General features: G+C 46.8%; 1 protein-coding gene across 3 annotated transcripts in view; it reads right to left on the bottom strand.

The window, feature by feature from the left end:
- Positions 1-17,799, bottom strand: part of LOC148397475 (protein unc-13 homolog B-like) — a 45,496-nt gene that overhangs the window by 23,846 nt on the left and 3,851 nt on the right. For 2 of the 3 annotated variants that reach the window (XM_088375023.1, XM_088375025.1), the window contains exon 1: positions 688-14,807. In XM_088375023.1, coding sequence (XP_088231149.1) covers positions 688-14,801 — 14,114 coding nt within the window. In that variant the 5' untranslated portion in view covers positions 14,802-14,807. Of the gene's footprint in view, positions 1-687; positions 14,808-14,869; positions 15,063-16,069; positions 16,131-16,237; positions 16,315-16,718; positions 16,843-16,912; positions 17,031-17,341; positions 17,442-17,799 lie in introns of those variants that run through there. The other variant, XM_088375026.1, reaches the window with a different exon arrangement.

Raw genomic sequence — 17,799 nt, 5'->3', positions numbered from 1 at the left:
TGCTCCCTTCGGGGATGGGTTAAATGCAAAGACAAATTCCACCGCACCCAGTTGTGTGTGTGACAATCATTGGGACTTTAACTTTAACTAAAAAGTCTGCTAGCTTTATGCCGACTTGCTCAGATGACACAATTTGGTCAAACGTTTTTGGGTTTAACTGTTAAAATGTTTCAATGTCTGTTGATTTATGGGTTAGTTTCCCCATTAACTTCAACTGGGGGTGACAAAGAAAGCAAACACGCTTCAGAAAATCATTTCCTTTTTTTTTTTTCAAGAGCCTCCCATTTCTAATTAGCATGAGACATAGAACAGATTCTAAGGAATACTTTAAAAAAAATATGTTTTAATATCTTTAAATCCCCTTTTTCACCGACCAGTGTTTTCAAAATCGGTGAACGTTGCGTTCTCGACAGGGTTTGTTCAAGGGCTCAAACGGTCGCCAGACGTTGGCAAGACGTTAGCCTATAATTTTGTTGTCGCAAGGGAATTTTGAACAAGTTCAAAGTTTCCAAACGACAAGAAAAAAAAACACCAAAAATGTCTGCTTGCTAGCGTAAGTGCCATGCTAGGTATAGTTAGCTCATGGTTGTGAAGGTGACGTAAAATCACATGGACATAACTAACCAAAGTGAATAAGGATGAGAAAGGAAAGGGAAAGCTAGCAATAGTATGATGACAAGCACTAGCCTTGGGGCAGTTTCTTGCGTCAGAAGGCTCTTCGAGGGCTCGGCGTTCTGTGGCGTAGCCACGCTGACATCTTCCTCACACGGAATCACTCGTACCTGATCTTCATCCAAACATTCAGCTAGGGACACTGTCTCCGAAGCAAGTCCCGTCTGCGGTGACTCAGCAAGGCTGTCGCAGCTCTCAGTTTTGGAAGTCCCACTCGGCGTGTCGCTCTTCGTGTCTTCTGAGCCTTGGGAGAGTTTGTCCACTTCCTCGGCGGGTGTCGGACTTTGGGGCTGCAGTTGGGCAGTGACGACAGCAGACTTGGGAGAATCGGAAGTTCCGAACATCGAACCAAGTTTCCCGCCAAAAAGTGATGATGATTCTTCCTTTGTTGAGTGCTTCTCATCCTGGAAAATGCCTACCGAGAGACTTTTAAAACCAGAAAAGAGCCCCCCCTCTGTCTGTGGGGGCTGAGATGGTTTTGAATCTACAGTTGGCGGTGTAGAGGACAAGAAGAAGGATCCGATTGATGATGTTCCTGGTGCAGGAAGGTTTGGTGTTTCAAAAGTGGTTTTGGTCTCTGGTGCAGTGTCTAGGGCTTCCGGGGGAGGAAGTGACATTGTTTTGTCAGACACCTGAGAGTGATCTTCTTGCTCTAACATTTTTTCAGAAACTTCCCCATCTTGTTCAACGTTAAGACTTTCCTTGGCGTCTTCCTTATATGCATGTTCCGCTTCCTCGACTGAACCCTTTTCAAGGATGGAGTCCTCTGTTGTCTTCACAAATTCTTTAGTCTTTTCAGATGAAGGTTGAGGTGCCTCAGATTTGGTCGCTTCGGGACCCTTGAACATACTGAGAATGTCTCCTGTAAGGGATTCGGGGGCAATGCTACTTGAAATGCCAAAAAATGAGCTTTTTTGTGATTGGTGCTGTGTTTTTTCCTGTTGTCGGGAAGTAGCTGACCCAAAGAGAGAACCAGGTGAGCTTGAGAAGAATGCACCAACAGTTGCCTGTTTACTTTGAGCGCTCGAATTGTTGGAGAACATAGACATGAATCCAGAAAACGGAGTTGGCTCAGAGGACTTCTGAGGTCCTGGTGGTGTGGGCCCAGGCATTTTCGATCCCTCCATCTGTGGGGGTCCTCCCATTCTGTGTGCTTGCGAAACAGATGGCCTACCTGAGAGAGGTCTCGGTGTGGGCTGTTGTGGAGGTACATCAGGACCCTTAATGTGCACTGTGTCTAAAGGCATGATTTTAGGAGGGTTTATTCCAGGAACTGTGTCCTCAGCGGTTGCCAAGACAGCTGAAACAGAACCATCAAAAGGTGGGTCTGGTTTTAGTGAAGGCTCTGCCTTACCTGGCTCCTTCGCACACACTGGCATTTCTGAGGGAGTGAGTGAAGCCAATGGTTCCGTCGTGGGCTCCTCTGCTTTAACCACAGTTGCTTCCTCCATCTCTGTAAGACCCGTATCAGTAGAAACGCCAGATGAATCACCAGCTGTTTTTTCTCCATCTACTGCTTGTTCTTTCAGATCTGATTGCTCAGTGTGTGGGTCTTCATATGTACTGAGAATATCTGGGATTCCTTCTTCAGGTTTCTGTTGTTTTTGTGGCTCAGGAATTGGTATGGCTTCAATACCAGGTTGCAAATGCTCCACCACAATCATGTCAGCTCTGGCATGATCACCGCAAGTCTTAGTTTCAGATTCGTTTTTGACAGCGTCTTTCATGTTTAAGACGAAAGAGCTTCTGGTGGTTTCTGCTCTCATCTCTGATTCGCCTACTTGCTGGTTGTCGTCTCCACTCAATTGCTTGTCTAAAACCACAACTTCTTTTATGTGTATAGTGTCACTCTCTAGTACATGAATTACCTTTTGTGCATCTAACCCTACATCAGAGTCATTTTCAGCACACGGTGGGATTCCATCAGTTATGTCTTCTTCTGTTCCTGTGCCAGTATTGTCAAATGTTTTCTTGGTGTAGTCTTGTATATCTTCATATTCCTTTTCAGTCAAAATAACATCCGGGTGTGAAGGCTGGGACTTAGGGTCAACATTAATCAAGTTTTCAGAGTGACTTGTGTCTTCGGTTGGGCTAGCTTGCGTCTCAAGAGCCTCTTTCGTTTCTTGGGGTTTTACGTCTTCAATTTGGCTAGGCTCTGTTAGGAGAGCTTGTTTTGTTTCATCTTCAGTTGTACTATGACACCCCTTCCCAAGAGCAATTAATTGTGACTCTTTTTTGGATTCCTCTGTGAAAGATATTGCAAACATCCCAATCTCAGTTTTGGTTCTGTTTCTATCAGCAGTCCCTCCGAGAGAGGACACAGAAGGTGCTTTAAAACCGCTGTCTGGCTCAGGTGCCTGATTCTGCTGGTGTTGTACACCAAACATAGAGAACAGTCCTTTTCCAGGGGGCTCTGAAGATTTGCGTTCTGTTGGTTCTGTTTGTCCTGCTGTAGGCATTCTTGGTCCACTCTGAGTCAATGCACTGGGGCTCCCAAGCTTGGAGAACAGGCCTGTACCTGGGCTTTCTTTGTTGGAGGTACTACCTTGGAGCAAACTGCCAAATAAAGCAGAACCAGTAGTAGCTGGAGGAGGACCTCTTGGACTTGGCCCCTGCTGGGGGGCAGGTCCACTGAACATGGAAAACAAGGTTTTTCCTGGAGGTTCTTTAGGAGGAGGACCTCTTGGTGGTACACTTCCAGCAATAGGACCTCTTGGTCCACTTGGTAGATTACTACTTGTGCTACCAAACATTGAGAACAAAGCTTTTCCTTGTGATTCATGCGAGTTTGAAGAAGTTGATGGTCCTTTGGTTCCTGGGGATGCTGGGCTGTTTGACCCACCAAACATTGAGAGTAAACTTTTTCCTCGTGTTTCTTGTGAAGTTAAAGAAGCAGACGGTCCTTTGGTTCCAGGGAATGCTGGGACATTTGACCCACCAAACATTGAGAGTAGTCCTTTTCCTTGTGACTCATGTGTGGTTGACTGAGGTAAGGGTCCTTTAGTTTCGGTGGATGCTGGGGCATTTGATCCACCAAACATTGAGAGTAGTCCTTTTCCTTGTGACTCATGTGTGGTTGACTGAGGTAAGGGTCCTTTAGTTTCGGTGGATGCTGGGGCATTTGATCCACCAAACATTGAGAGTAGTCCTTTTCCTTGTGACTCATGTGTGGTTGACTGAGGTAAGGGTCCTTTAGTTTCGGTGGATGCTGGGGCATTTGACCCACCAAACATTGAGAGCAGTCCTTTTCCTTGTGACTCATGTGTGGTTGACTGAAGTAAGGGTCCTTTAGTTTCAGTGGATGCTGGGGCATTTGACCCACCAAACATAGAGAGTAAACCTTTTCCTTGTGGTTCTTGTGAGATTAAAGATGACTGTCCATTGGTTTCAGAAGAAGATGGGATATTTGACCCACCAAACATTGAGAGTAGTCCTTTTCCTTGTGACTCATGTGTGGTTGACTGAGGTAAGGGTCCTTTACTTTCAGTGGATGCTGGGGCACTTGACCCACCAAACATAGAGAGTAAACCTTTTCCTTGTGGTTCTTGTGAGGTTAAAGACGACTGTTCATTGGTTTCAGAAGAAGATGGAACATTTGACCCACCAAAGATTGAGAGTAAACCTTTTACTTGTCGTTCTTGTGCAGTTGAAGAAGGTACCGGTCCTTTGGTTTCAGGGCACGACCCACCAAACATTGAGAGTGATTCAGTCCCAGCCATATCTTTGGTAGTTGAACTAGGGAGGATACTTTCAAGTATTGACATTCCAGATTGGGAAGCAGTTGGCTCTGGACTTGCATTAGAGGTGCCCAACATGGGCAATAAACTCTTTCCTTGTTGTTTGTTGGGCAGTTGACCAAGCTCGGCTACTGGACTGTCTTCCTTGGAAGGTTCTTTGACAGAACTGACTTGAGAAGTAGGAAAAGAAGCATCCTTTTCTGTATTGCCGTCAAGATGTTGGACGTCTTCAGAGGGTATTATATCCGACGGTGGTTCGATCAGTTTATCGTGAAATTTGATGTCGGGTGATACAATTTCTGAAGTTGTTCTGTTGTCATCACGAGGAGGTTCTGTACTTTCTTCTGGTTCGAGGGTTGATGCTGTCCGGTCATTAGGTGGCTCATCTTTTTCAAGCTGTGCAAGTGGTTTCTCAACGGGTGGTTCACAAACGACACGGGTGTCTGCTTTGAGATCTTCTGAAACAAAGGCTTCTGGGAGGGAATGTTTCTTTCCCTGGTTATCTGCATTCGACTCATTTATCAGCAGTAACCTCTTGGGTAAACAGGGTGTGGTCTCTATGCTCATGGCATCTGTAGCTCTATCGTCCAAAGACATATCAGGTTCAGAATCTTTCCCACACTCTGTGGGGGTTGTCACAGTTTCAGTGATACCTTCGTCAGCCCTGACTTCTTTGGATACATCTTCAGTCGACTCATCTTCTGGTGAACTTGCAGCAGAGACAAATATATGGGGTAGTCTGACATACTGTCTTGGTTCACTTGGATCCATTAGTTGATTAACAGGCAACGTGTCTGAAACATTAATGCCAATGTAAATTGATCTGGGTAGGCTTATTTCTTCCTGCGATTGGTCACTTCCAGTACTTAGTTGTGGGGATTTTGGGTTGGGTTCTTGTGGCATAGTTTCTGACAAATCTTCAGAGAATGTAGGTGAGGGTTCCACTGTGGTGTCTTTATTGAGAGTGACTTTGGAAGGTGGGGTGCTGCCTGGTTCATTAGATAAAGATTCTGATATTGGTATACTTGATTTTTGTGTTTTTTGGGCTTGCTGAACATTGACAGTGGACGATGTCACAGATTCTTGATGGGTCAAGCCACTGGATGTGAAACTATCCACGATGTGATGTGATTCCAAAATGAGTGATGGTAGCGGAGGCAGATCTTTCAGCGGGCTTGCAGGTTCAGATGGTAAGGTACTAGCTACCAATGGGGAAGGTGAAACATGGCTACCATAAACAAGCTCAATAGGTGTAACCTGAGATTTTTCTTCCACAGGTGCAGACCCGGTTATAGTGGGGTGGGGTGTTACTCCTGTTTGATTTTCAGTGACATGGGAACCTATATTACTGAACAATGAAACTGACCCCTTGACAGAAGAAGCTCCTGACTGGGATGAAGGCATAACTTCCTGTCTTTGAAGTTTTGGTCTAATACCCTGTTCTACTGTTTGGAGATCAGGTTTAAAACTTTGCTCCCTCGTTTGGTTTGAGGGCTTGTATTTTGAGGCCATGGGTTGGGAGACAAGGTTGGTAAATCCTGTCGTAAACTGGGTAGACCTGGTAGCAGTTGAAGGTACATTTGGTTCCTGACTTTGATGCATAATAGCAGGGTATTGTCTAGTGTCAGGCTGATCTGATAATAGAGCGGGCATTGTTTTCACCAAAGGTTGCGTATCCACAGAATTCAATGAATCTTGTCGTTTTTCCGAGACTTGAATAACAACCGACACAGGTGATGATCTCAAAGGCTGAGAGGTCTTGATCGTTTCCTTAATGTGATGTTCCTGGGTAACGGATGGCTTTTGATGACTTCCTGTGACACTTTGTCTGGGGCTTTCCTCCAAGTTACCCTGCTTGTTGAAAATTTGGGGTTTTGCAGGAACACTTGGATCTTGGCTTTGCAACATTGTCACCATTGATAGTGACGTAGCTGAATCTACAGGTGCCATGTAGCCTACAAGGTTGGTTTGTGTTATTTTTGGATGTATTTGCTCAAGTGTTTTGGCTTGAAAACTTCTTGTACTGGCCTTGTGATATGTGCTATTGGAGGATGGGCCGTCGAGCTCAGCTTGAATTTCGGAATTTTGTCCAAAGTTTGCTTGGTGTGTTTCTGAAAGGTCAGTCATACCTGGTTGAGAAGTAGTGTGATCATAGGGTGAGTATCGAAAGATTTGTTGAGGGGCGTAAGCTCTTGTGTACTCCTGTTGCTGGCAAAGGCAGCTTAGATACAAAGGAGGCGAGGAAGGATCGTTCGCACTCAGACTTTGACTATTTGTGGTCTTATTTTGAGTATCCACAGTCAGGTCCACTAAACCTTGCAACAAGTTCTTTTTGATTTGACCAGTTTGTTTTCTTTCAAAGGATTCTTTCCTTACATTAACATTCATGTAATTTACAGGCACTCCATCTTCTTGTTCGGCGTAAATATCAGAAATATTTATTCTGTTGACGCTGGTTTTTATAGAAAAGTCCAATGGTTTGCGTGCTTGCTGGACTTGCTTGTATGTGAAGCACAAAGGGTCATCGGTATGGCAGTTGGATATATGACTCTGGAGTGTCTCTGTTGTGTCAAGATCAGTCAGGGCGACCCTTGTTTGTTGAGATTCGGCTGGAGGTATCTTATGGTATGTGGGTTCTAGTTCTACTATGAGTGGAAGGCCAACAGAGTCCTTCCTGGCCATTGCTCGTGCACTAGGCTTATTAATAAGTGAAATGGCGTCATGAAGCTCGGATGAAGGCACTGTGGCGCTTATTGATGTGCTGCCAGGTGGCTTGGGTGACATATCCAGTGGACCTCCCGCAGTGGAAATCACTGAGGTGGGTGCAAGGAGCATAGCTGGTAATACAGCGTCTGAATATTTTAACAGAGGTGGGAGGGGAACTGTTTTCTGCTGTTCTTGACAATGAATCCACTCAAAGGATTCTTGAGAGGGAAGGTCTTTGATTAGCGCAAGGCCGAGAGAATTATTGCATGCCATTTGGCGGTCGTTTGCTTTTCCTTTGGTTAAGGGAATTCCTTTGGTCAAAACTACGTCCGCTCTCGAGTCGAGTACCGTTTTCAAGCCTGTTGGTTTCGAAGACATGTCAAGTGCAGCCTTGATGGAATTGGCAGGTGCTGAGGCTTGCTCAGGGGATTGGTCGGAAGAACGCCGCGGATGTGACGGGACCCGGTATCTTTGAATATCATCTCTCATAGCGGACTGTTTTTCATGGTTTTCATGAGAATCAACAGGAAGAGGATATCCCAAGACCTCTGTGAGTTCTCTGTATGATAAGTCAAGAGACTCCTGATGAGTCTGGTGTTTTCTCTCCAAACTGACATGTTTTCTCTTGGTCAGTGCAAGTGCTTCAGTGGTCACCTCTGAGTCTCTTGACACATTGTTGTCTCCTTTAGGTGGGGATTTTGCCAACTTAGAAGACATGTCTTCCACCGCTTTGACTAAATTGGCCGGGGCAGTGTATTGGTTTTCAAGACAGCTATACAAAGTGGATGTAAACGATGATGCTCTCCTGCTGTTGACGCGAGCCTGATGGGCCAAATAATCTGCTCCTAAGACTCCACACGGTTGCCTCTGAAAGTTAAAAGTGGGATTCGGCTGCTTTTCGCCAATGTGTATTTGCTTTGGAACTGGGCTTCTTTGAAGGGAGGAGGATGCAAATGATCCAACCTGGGGGGAACATCCCACTTGATTTGTCTCAATATTTTGCAACTTTGGCTGAGCTGCGGTCTTTGCGGACATATCTAGTACGGATTTGAACAAGTTTGCTGGCGTGGTAATCTCCTGGTTTTCATTAGATGGGTATTTAGTGGAGGTAATGCTTGCCTTGTCGACACGGGTCTGTTGTGATGACTGGTCGGTAACAATGGATACCTCCGATTCCTTAGATCTTTTCAACTTGTGTTTGGAAAAGTCAACAACCTCTAATTTTTGCTTCAAAGCTTCAGTTTGGAGATCTTTTTCTGTTGTAGGTTTGATCTTATTGCTTGCAGTGGAAAAATCTAAAACTTTGCCCCCTGACTGATAGCCAGTTGATGAGCCACAATAACGGTTCCTGTCGAAAAGTTTAACTTCATCATTAACGCAGGGATTCAGGATGTGTAACTGTGGCGGTTCTTTGTGTGAATCTTTCAGAATGGGAGCTGGAGTATTAACGGAGTGGATTCTGCTGGCATTGCCAATCCCAGAGCCTGAAGTCTTGGTGGTCTGTGGTGATTCTCTGGGCTTGTCTGTCTGAGAGGGCTGTCTTGCTAGTCGAGGTCTCTGAGAAGAAGACATAGTGGTTGAAGCCGCTGAAGCTACAGGTGATGAAGGAGCTGAAGTCACAGGGGTAACATTTCCTGAAGGGGGGAGTTGTTTTTGCATGGGTTCAGCTACCTTTGATGCTGATGGAGTCAAGGGAAGGCTCCTGGCAACAGTTGAGGAAAGATTGCAAGGTGACGCAGTTGTTGAGGATGGAAGTGAATGAAAATTTGTCACTTGAGTGCCAGTTGGCTTGGAAAAGTTTCCTCTGGAGACAACAGAGCTTGTTTTTTGTTCAGATTGGTCCACGGGTGCATCAACGACATGTCCAATCCTAATTTCAGGGATCTGGTGATGCTTCTTGGGAGATATTGGCTTGTGGGACTTTACGGAGGGTGGATTTGAGTATGTAGGCATGTTTTTCACCCCTTGATTCAGCCAGTATGGTCCTCCATGCTCCGCTTTGGAAGAGTTTACTGTCAAATCGGTGGCTTTCAATGGAGGCTGGTCGTTGCTGTAAAGGTTTTCTGTTGCTTTCACTGTGATTTTTTTTAGTTTATACACCGTGAAGTCCACGGGGGATTCGAACTGAGAAGACAGGGACTCCTGAAACATCTGAGAGAAACTTTCCAAGTTCATGTTCATGATTTTTTCACCCTTATGTAGAGCTGAGGTGAGATCCTCCGGAGCATCCGGTAGCCCCGATCTGATGTGCAATTGTTCTGGAAACCTAGGAGCTTTTTCTTCTGGGCAGAGGGGAATTTTAAAACCACACAAGGTTATTTTTTCCTTTTCTTTGTGGGTCAAAATGTTTGCGATATTCTCTGTAATGTTACTGAGTCTCTGTAAGTCCTCCGGTGCGGCACAGGCATAAAGGTGTTTACCAGCTCTGTCAGTCAATAGAGAATAGATAAAGTCTTCGTTGGTGTACACATAATATCCGCAGTCCCCAGCTTCTGCTGGCCACCAGAGCCCTTGATCCAGCAATGACAGCCATTGGTGGTACCATTCTGAGTCCTCAAAAAGCATTTCATCATCGCTGAGCAATGAGGCCCCAGCTGCTCTGCTCAAATCCACGGCGCTACGCGTTAGATCCATTGGACCTTTTTTGGTGGAGAGTTGTTTTAAAAAGTCTGTCGCTGACTTCAAACTAAAGTCATTGAGAGTTACATCGTTGAAAGTTGCTGCCTTCTCTGCTACATAGTTAAACTCTGAGAGAGACTGACTTCGGTTTAGACCGCTTCTTGACTTTTGGCTAGACAGATTTAGACCCCCTCCCTGTGTAATCCAGGGTTGGCGCTTCTCGTCAAGTTTATCTAAGTGGTCACAGCTGGTCCATGGCATCTTATCCCTGCAGGTCATATCAAACAAAACTAGGTCTTCATCTTGTTCTAGGAAGCGATTTCTCCTCTCAAAAGGCCGGGTGGCAGAATCCCTCCATGGATGTGATGGAACATTAAAATGCCCAATATCCATTTCTTTAGGACTAGGCCAAGCGTGACTCTCCCAGTTGGGCGCTTTGCCAACACCTGCGGATGGTGCTCGGCCTTCGCTGTAGCTTTCATGAGCTTGAGCGGCAAGAGCCTCGGTGAGAGCATAGTCGTTAAGCTGCTGCCACAGGAGAGCTTCGATGAGACACTGGTGCTCATAGAGCTCGGGTGGAATTACACCGTGCTCCGTGAAGTTGTACAAAAGGTCCTTGTAGCCGTACTCTCCTGCCGTCCCGTACAAGAGACGCTGAATTTCCTCAAGGTAAAGCTGGGTGGGGGACACCGTGGGATTTTTCACAACCTGCGGCGGAGACTCTCTTGCGTGATTGACACCCATTGAAACTGCTGCTGTACTCGAAGGGCTATCCTCTTTAGTGTTTGGCAACAAACGGTTAAGAAGGCCTTTTTCTGGTTCTTTTTCTCGAGCAGAAGTGTGCTTGTCGCCGGGGGAGCTGTTAAAAATGCTCGACAGCAAAGCAGTAGATGTGCCACTGGTGTTGGATGACTTTGTGTCACTCTTTACAAAAATTGAGGCTTTTGAAGATGACTCGTCTATGGGATTGAACAGACCTGAGAGGAATCCCTTTTGATCTTTGGAGTCCTTCTCTCCCACCACATCAGGTGCAGAATGTATTTCCGCTGGTTTTGTTCTCTGAATCTGTGGACATCCTTGTTCCGCACGTGGTGGCTGCTGCTGCTGCTGCTGCTGCTGCATTGTTTGACTGTTTGCCAGGTCAGCTGTAGACGACGTTGGCTCCACATGAACGGAGATTTTGTTGAACAGGCCAGAAAGTAAGCCACCCGATTCTGATGGCGCTGGACTGCCTTCAGTTTTAGGTGCTTGATGTTCCTGAGGTACACTCTCACCAGATGCAAGCTTCAGAAAGCCTGAAAGTAAACCTCCACCTTGACTGGGTTGTTCCGACGTGGCAGGTTGAGAACTCTTTCCCTGTGGTTGCTGCTGTGGAGACACTTTTTGACTTAACAGCCCAGACAGAAATCCTCCCTGGTTACCAGGTGGCTTTATATTTTGTTGAGATCCAGCAGGGTTTGATTTACCCTGCTGTTGAAGTCCGCCTTGTGAGGTCTGTTGTTGTGGTGTGTTATCGGTGGTTAATTTACTTAACAGCCCTGAGAACAACCCGCTTTGTTGCGGCTCAGTCACAGGGGTAGCAGGCTGTTGGGGTATCTGGCTTTGCCTTCGCAGTGGCTGCCTGCTGGAAGGACTCACAGATGGTTGTTGCTGCTTCAGCTGTTGCTGCTGGATTTGAGTGGTAGGACTTGAAAAGAGTCCAGACAAGAAACCGCCTTGTTGATTAGGAAGTTGCTGGTTCGTCTTAGTGCCTGCCATTTGTGTTTTTTGCTGATCTTGTTGAGTACCTGGTGGAGCAGCTGTCGGTGGTGTTGCCGCATCTGCAATTTTGCTAAAAAATCCAGTGAGTGTCCCTCCAGGAGTGCTTGTGGGCTGCTGTGGTGTGATTTGGTTTTGCCTGTGCAAGTTAGGCCTGATGCCCGGTTGCTGAGATGGTTTAGAGCTAGGTGTGCCACTATGTGGCTGGTTCTGTAAACTTTCAGGGGCTGTTTCTTCGCTCCCAATTCCAAACAGGCTTGAAAGGAAGCCACCTTGCTGAGGGGTTGCTGAAGGGGTTGCTGACTGTGGCTGAGATGATGCAGTGGTAGGTTCTACAATCTTGTTAAAAAGCCCAGACAGCAAATTACTTGACTGTTGATTGGTTGACTGAGCAGCTTGGGTTGCCGAAGGTCCTTTCAGTGGCTGTGGTGTTGCCGCTGAGGTTTTTGCTGGTAATTTTTGTGGTTGATCTGAGGTAACTTCTATTTGATGGCCCAGCTTGTCAGAGGGAGAACTTTGCAATGAAGGTGTCCCTTGAGGTAAAGTTTGGATATTTTCATTCATTTTTGTCATTTCATTTGCCACATCTGGTTGGACTTCCTGACAAGGCTGAGTAACCGAGTCAGTGGCTTTTTTCAAGAGCCCAGACAACAGTCCACCAATAGGGGGTTGCGCATCTGCAGCTTGTCCTTGACCCCCAGATACCTGCACAGATTGGTTTTGTGCCTCTGTTGCCGACGGCTGATTTGTAGGAGCCGACATGTTATCAGAGGCAAATTTTAAGAATCCTGAAAAGAGTCCTGCCGATGGTTGAGTCGCAGGGTTCTGTGTCTGAGGTGAAGGTGGAGGGGGTGAGGAAAATATCCCTGAAAAGAGTCCTCCATGTTGAGGGTGATTGTCCCCTCCTTGGGTTTGTTTAGACTCCTCTGAAGGGCCAAGTTTTAAGAACCCAGATAAAAACCCTTGAGGCTGTGTCGTTTCTGGTTTTGATTCTAAAGGATCTTTATTTTGGACATCACTCAGACTCTGGGGGTTACGGACCGACAATGTGTCACTCCCACCGGCAGAACCCTCTGATTGCTCAGTGTGTGGTTCCGTTAGGCCGCTAGGTTTGGTGAGTGTCACACTAGGGGTCACTGGAGGTTTTGTGGGTTTCTTAGCCGGTTCACTTTGAGTCGCTTTGAATAGGTTTGAAAACCAGCCTGTTTCAGTATTTCCTTTCGGGGTGCTTTCAAGTAGTGCCACGCGGGTCGGCGAAGGCGTTCTCACAGGACTCGGGGATGGACTCCTTAGCTGTACACCGGTTTCCTCCTTGGTGGAAAACTTAAGAAGCCCAGAAAAAACCCCTCCCTCGGGTTTTACTTGGCTTGCAGTGGGAGAATCGTCAGAGGAGAAGAACGGGATCTTGAGTTTGCCACTTATAAATGATTCTTCTGCCGGTTTGGGGCTGTTTGGGGAGCTTTCAGGGGGATTTGTGGATATCAAAATGGACAGAGACTTCCTAAATGGACCAAGCAAGCCTGTATCTTCTTGCGAGGTTTCGGGTTTTGGTTCTGGAAACATGGGAGATGTATGCTGAATATCCGCTAGTTCACCCGAAGATTCCGTCTCTGGAAGAAGCTCTACTGATCCACTTCCTGTGTCTGGAGAGAGCTCAACTGATCCACTCCCAGAATTTGGTCTCGGCTGTGCTTGTGAATCATCATTGGGACTTGGGACAGGAGTTACAGGGTCATTGCTGGCAGCTGGTGTGCGTTGTTGTTGTTCTGATGCTTGAGGGGAAGACTCTCTTGATGGGGATGGTTCTCTTGATGGTGGTGTGCTGGAAAACAGCCTCATAGGACTAAGCCTCCCCAGCACAGATTCTAAACCAGAAGTGGTCTGGGGACCACCTTGTGCCTCTGTAATAGTAGACGCCTGGCTTGCTTCAGGTTGCCGAGTGGATTCTGATGATTGGAAAGGCATCAGAGACTGCAGGGAAAACCTTTTCTCAGTACCGGGCTCCTGGGAGGCGGGGGGAACGATAGCCACAGGGGGGGACGTGCCACCGCTTTTGGGGATGAAAGAAAGCAGCTTTGAGATGCCAGATTCAGGCTGGGGGAACACCTTGGAGGACGGCGGGTCTGTGGGCATCACCCCGGATGTTTCGGTGGCTTCGGGGCTACTTTTTGGGACCATGGATAGCAGTTTGAAGATCCCGGAGTCAACAGCGGGAGCCTTGGGAAGTTCTGTCGGGTCTGCTTCAGAAGTGGTTTTGGCTTGTGTAATTGTACTGAACAATGACATCATGACATTTTTAACACCTACTTTGTCCTCTGCTTTGATGTCCTTGGCTTTGAGGTCTTCAGCTTTGACGTCCTCGGACGTGACGTCTTCGCTTTTACTTTCCTTGCACGGCACAACTGGCAGCGACGGCAGTTTTCGCCTCACCGGTTTCTGCTGTAACTCAGAGCTGTTGAGCTCCTCCTCTTTGACGGTCAAGTACTGTGAAACGGAATCGACCAAGCACTTGAGTTCATCCATTGGGTTAACGCAGTCCTCACAGGACTCATCCTCGGGCAACAAGCTGGTGTCTGATCTCATTCCGGCCCCTTCAAGGTGGGGTGCATACCTGCTAGGATATTGATAATACTCGTATGTAACATCCGCGTCGCTGAACATCAGGTCCTCAAGTTCCTCATCCGATCCGAAGGAATACTGCACTTCGTCGGAACCTACGGATCCAAATTCGGTCCTGATCCTGGCCACATGTCGGGCCGCCTCCTCCTCGCAGAATGCCGCGTAGCTGTCCTCCAATGCGGTCTTGGCCCACAACCTGGTCTTGAACAGCAGACCTTCCCGGTCCACATGCTCTTGGAGGCATTTGATGGACGGGATGATGTCAATCTCAGGAGGGGACGACTCATCCTCAAAGCTGCCGGCTTGCCGGTAAACCAAGCGGAGGTCCCCGGTGCCAAAACCGGCTGGCCGGCAGGGCGCCTCACGGTCTTCGGGCGAGAGGGCGTCGCACTCCACTGTCTGGTAGAACCTACTGCCTCTGGATTCATGCGTTGTTGCCGTATCTGTGAGCCGGTAGATGATGCTCTTCTCCTCGTCCTCCCACATCTTCTGCTCTTGGTCCAAATAGTCATCCAGGACTCCCGAGTTGGCCACTCTGTACTTGCCCTCCCAGTCCTCTACACCCATGCCTGAGTCCACCGGGACTATTCTTACGCTGCTGCGCCTGCTGCTTGACCGCCTGGGCGGGAATGCAAAGGAGAAGAAAAAGTGCGACAGCAATGATGCAAAGAAAAGGAAAAGTGTTAACATGGAAGACAGAAAAGAAAGCATCAAGTGAGGGGGGGAAAAAGAACCCAGACATGGCGGTTTGTGTTTACCTGAAACTCCGCAGGTTTGGGCGCTCCATCTCAAAGCTGTCCCGCGAGAGCTGCTGGCGCTGGACCCGGCCTCCGATGGGGTACTGGTGGGTCGACGAGTTGGTCTGCGGGGAGTTGTGATAGCGTGGAGGCGGCGCTCGGACGGCTGCTTCCCAGTCATGGTCGTCCACAGCGCTGTCGTGATCGTCGAAAGCTGTGTTCAAGACAACCAGGTACACAACACTTTGGGAAAAAGGTAACAGCCATTCAGTCAGTTTTTTTTTTTTTTCTTGTCAAGTTTGCATAAATTACCAAGTCAGCTCATCAAGTTCTGAGTGAGAACACAGACTACTGAGCGCCACAGATGAAAAGTACATTTAGATAAATACTGCTCTCTGGTGGTAAAAACGGGTTTTGCAACTTCAAAACTTTCTAGTCTTGCCTTGTCACCATGATTTGCCTCATGTCAAAGCCTAAGCCATCTTAAAATCATAAGCCTCATCCTCGTCATAAACTCTGGCTCAAAACCTTCATTTTAATTCTGTGTACGTACTTTGCTGGTCCGTCCGTCCAAAATAAGCCCAGTTGCCTGGTGATCAGCAAGCAGGGAAACCACAAGAACAAGAAAAGTCACTCTGAGAAATCAAGACCACGGATGAAAAGGATGATGACGACGACAAAGGAGATGAGGTCATGATAGGGATGGCTTTTATGCAACACTCGCTCCAAATGAAGGAGCAAGAGAAGAGAAGAAAAGAAGTCGCACGCACACACACACATGAAACCCGTTGCTTAACACCCTAACGATTTTTCCAAGCCAACACTGTCCTTGCAACCCTCTAAAAGCTAAATGCTTCTTCGAAACCTTAAGCCTCATTAAAAACACCCTAAGCCTAAATTTGAAAACCAAAGCAGGCTGATCTAAAATAATAGCGCAGGCCTGAATTGATGATGAAAGTAGTCGTAAAAGTTTAACTGTTATTCACTGCGATTAACTCTTCTTCACACTTGGGAGAAGCCAAAACTACATTATGACGTCATACGTTTGTTAAAAAAAAGAAAAAAGCGACAGAAGCCAACGTAAAATATGCAAACATGATGATTGGAATCGACACGTACACCGGCATGAATTGTGGCGGACCTCATGCAGTGACTTGTGCCTAATGAAGCGTCCGTACGAATTGTGAATATGAAAGATGAAGATGGAAATGTGCTACTCACAGCACTGCGAGGGCACGGACGCCACCCGTCCTCTGTCAATGGTGTCGTCATGCGGCGGATACTGACGCAAAAAGTCACATTTCATATTAAGCGTCATCGGCACGACTGTAATGAGCGCTGTCGGCCTGAAGGTAGCAGAAGAATGCACAAAAGGAGACTTGAACTCACGTCCCGCTCGTCCATGTTCATGTTGTTAATGCGATCCAGTTTGCGAGTCCAATATTGAGCTTCGTCCTCTGGAATGTCTGCAAAAACATCAAAACGGCAACGATCCTGTCCCCTTGTATAAAACCCTTAACGCAGGCTTGAAATGTTTATTTCTAAATCTACTCCAACGGATTCTTTTACTTTTTGGACTTTCATTCAATATTACTCAGTGTAGCCTTTTCATTTGCGAAAAATCACCACATTCAGCTGCAAATTCCGGTGTACAAATTCAGTTGGAAAAACATCGGCGGGTCTGCTTCAGGGAGCGTGTTGCCTGCCTGGCATCACCCCGCCACCCGCAAGTGAGCTTTCGCCTCATTTTCGATGCCAGTCTGACCAATTGGGCATATAGCGTCAGCCTCGCTTGACACGTGAAAGAGTTTTTGATTTTCCTGAACATTTTGTGGTTTAAAAAGCGCTTGAAATATTTACGGCAACTGACCCAATGGGAGCTCAAAGCGTGCGTCCAGCAGCACTTGGTGCGCAGTCGGTTTGGTGGTGCCAAAGACCTCATCTGCTCTCATCAGAACCTCCGAGTCCAGACAAGTCCACTCTCCGGGACCCTCCTGTAACACACGCAACACGTTGGCGGACCGTGTGTGTGTGTGCGCGCGTACGCGTGCGTGCGTGCGTAACCTCGTTGGACTGTCGAATGGCGTCGAGGGGCAGCAGCGCCGTGCCTATCAAAGTGTCCCAAATTAAACCCTTGTTCCACAATTCTGCCACCAGGGAGGCATCTTGATGGCTGATCTCACTACACAACAAACAAGCAAAATTACGTACGTCGATTCACATCGAGAGCAAAACGTGGCAAATTTAAGACTGTCAACATAACGTATCGAGTATTTACACGGGAAAAAAGTGAATGCACTTTTTGGAATTGGAAAATACCAAAAACAAAGCTAAATTGTATCATTTCAGTGGCAAAATAATGACTTTTGGTGAAAACGTATGTTCTCTGAGCATCACCACCACAAGGCGTATGCCGTCGAAAGCGGTCCGACCGCATTTGACGTAAACTCTCAATCTTAAGCGGCGCATCAGCTTTATCAGTGTTCGACTCACAACATGAAGTCCTGCTCCCAGCACGGACGGTTTCCGCGCACCGCGATGGTCGTGCTCTTCACATTCTGCACCTTTAGTGTCACGTAGGCGTTGAACTTATCTGGAGATAAAAAAAAAAAAAAAAAAAAACATCTTTTTACTTAGCAGTGATGAGGGATCGGCTAGGATGAATTCAATGGGGTAGGATTTGAAAAGTTCCTTAACTTCTTTGTACTCCTTTTCGAGCTGTCCTAATTGTTGTTAAGTTATTTACGACTTGCTTGGGACATTTTCTTATGTCCTATTGTTTTTCCTTTTATATTTTACCAATATCTTTTCCCGTTTTTAAGCTCGAAATAAAATTGATAAAAAAAAAAAAAAAAAATCATATTTACTGGATGTGAATGAGCCTAACATGGATGTTTCAAACCAATTCCGTACTCTTGCCGTGTTGTTTTGGGAGAGGGCTTTTTTTGGTG

The sequence above is a fragment of the Syngnathus floridae genome, chromosome 5, assembly GCF_059516105.1.
Source record: "Syngnathus floridae isolate MCC-2025c chromosome 5, RoL_Sflo_1.0, whole genome shotgun sequence".
Taxonomy (NCBI): Eukaryota; Metazoa; Chordata; class Actinopteri; order Syngnathiformes; family Syngnathidae; genus Syngnathus; species Syngnathus floridae.
Note: the sequence above shows the minus strand (reverse complement) of the source record. Positions and strands in the feature narration are given on the sequence as shown.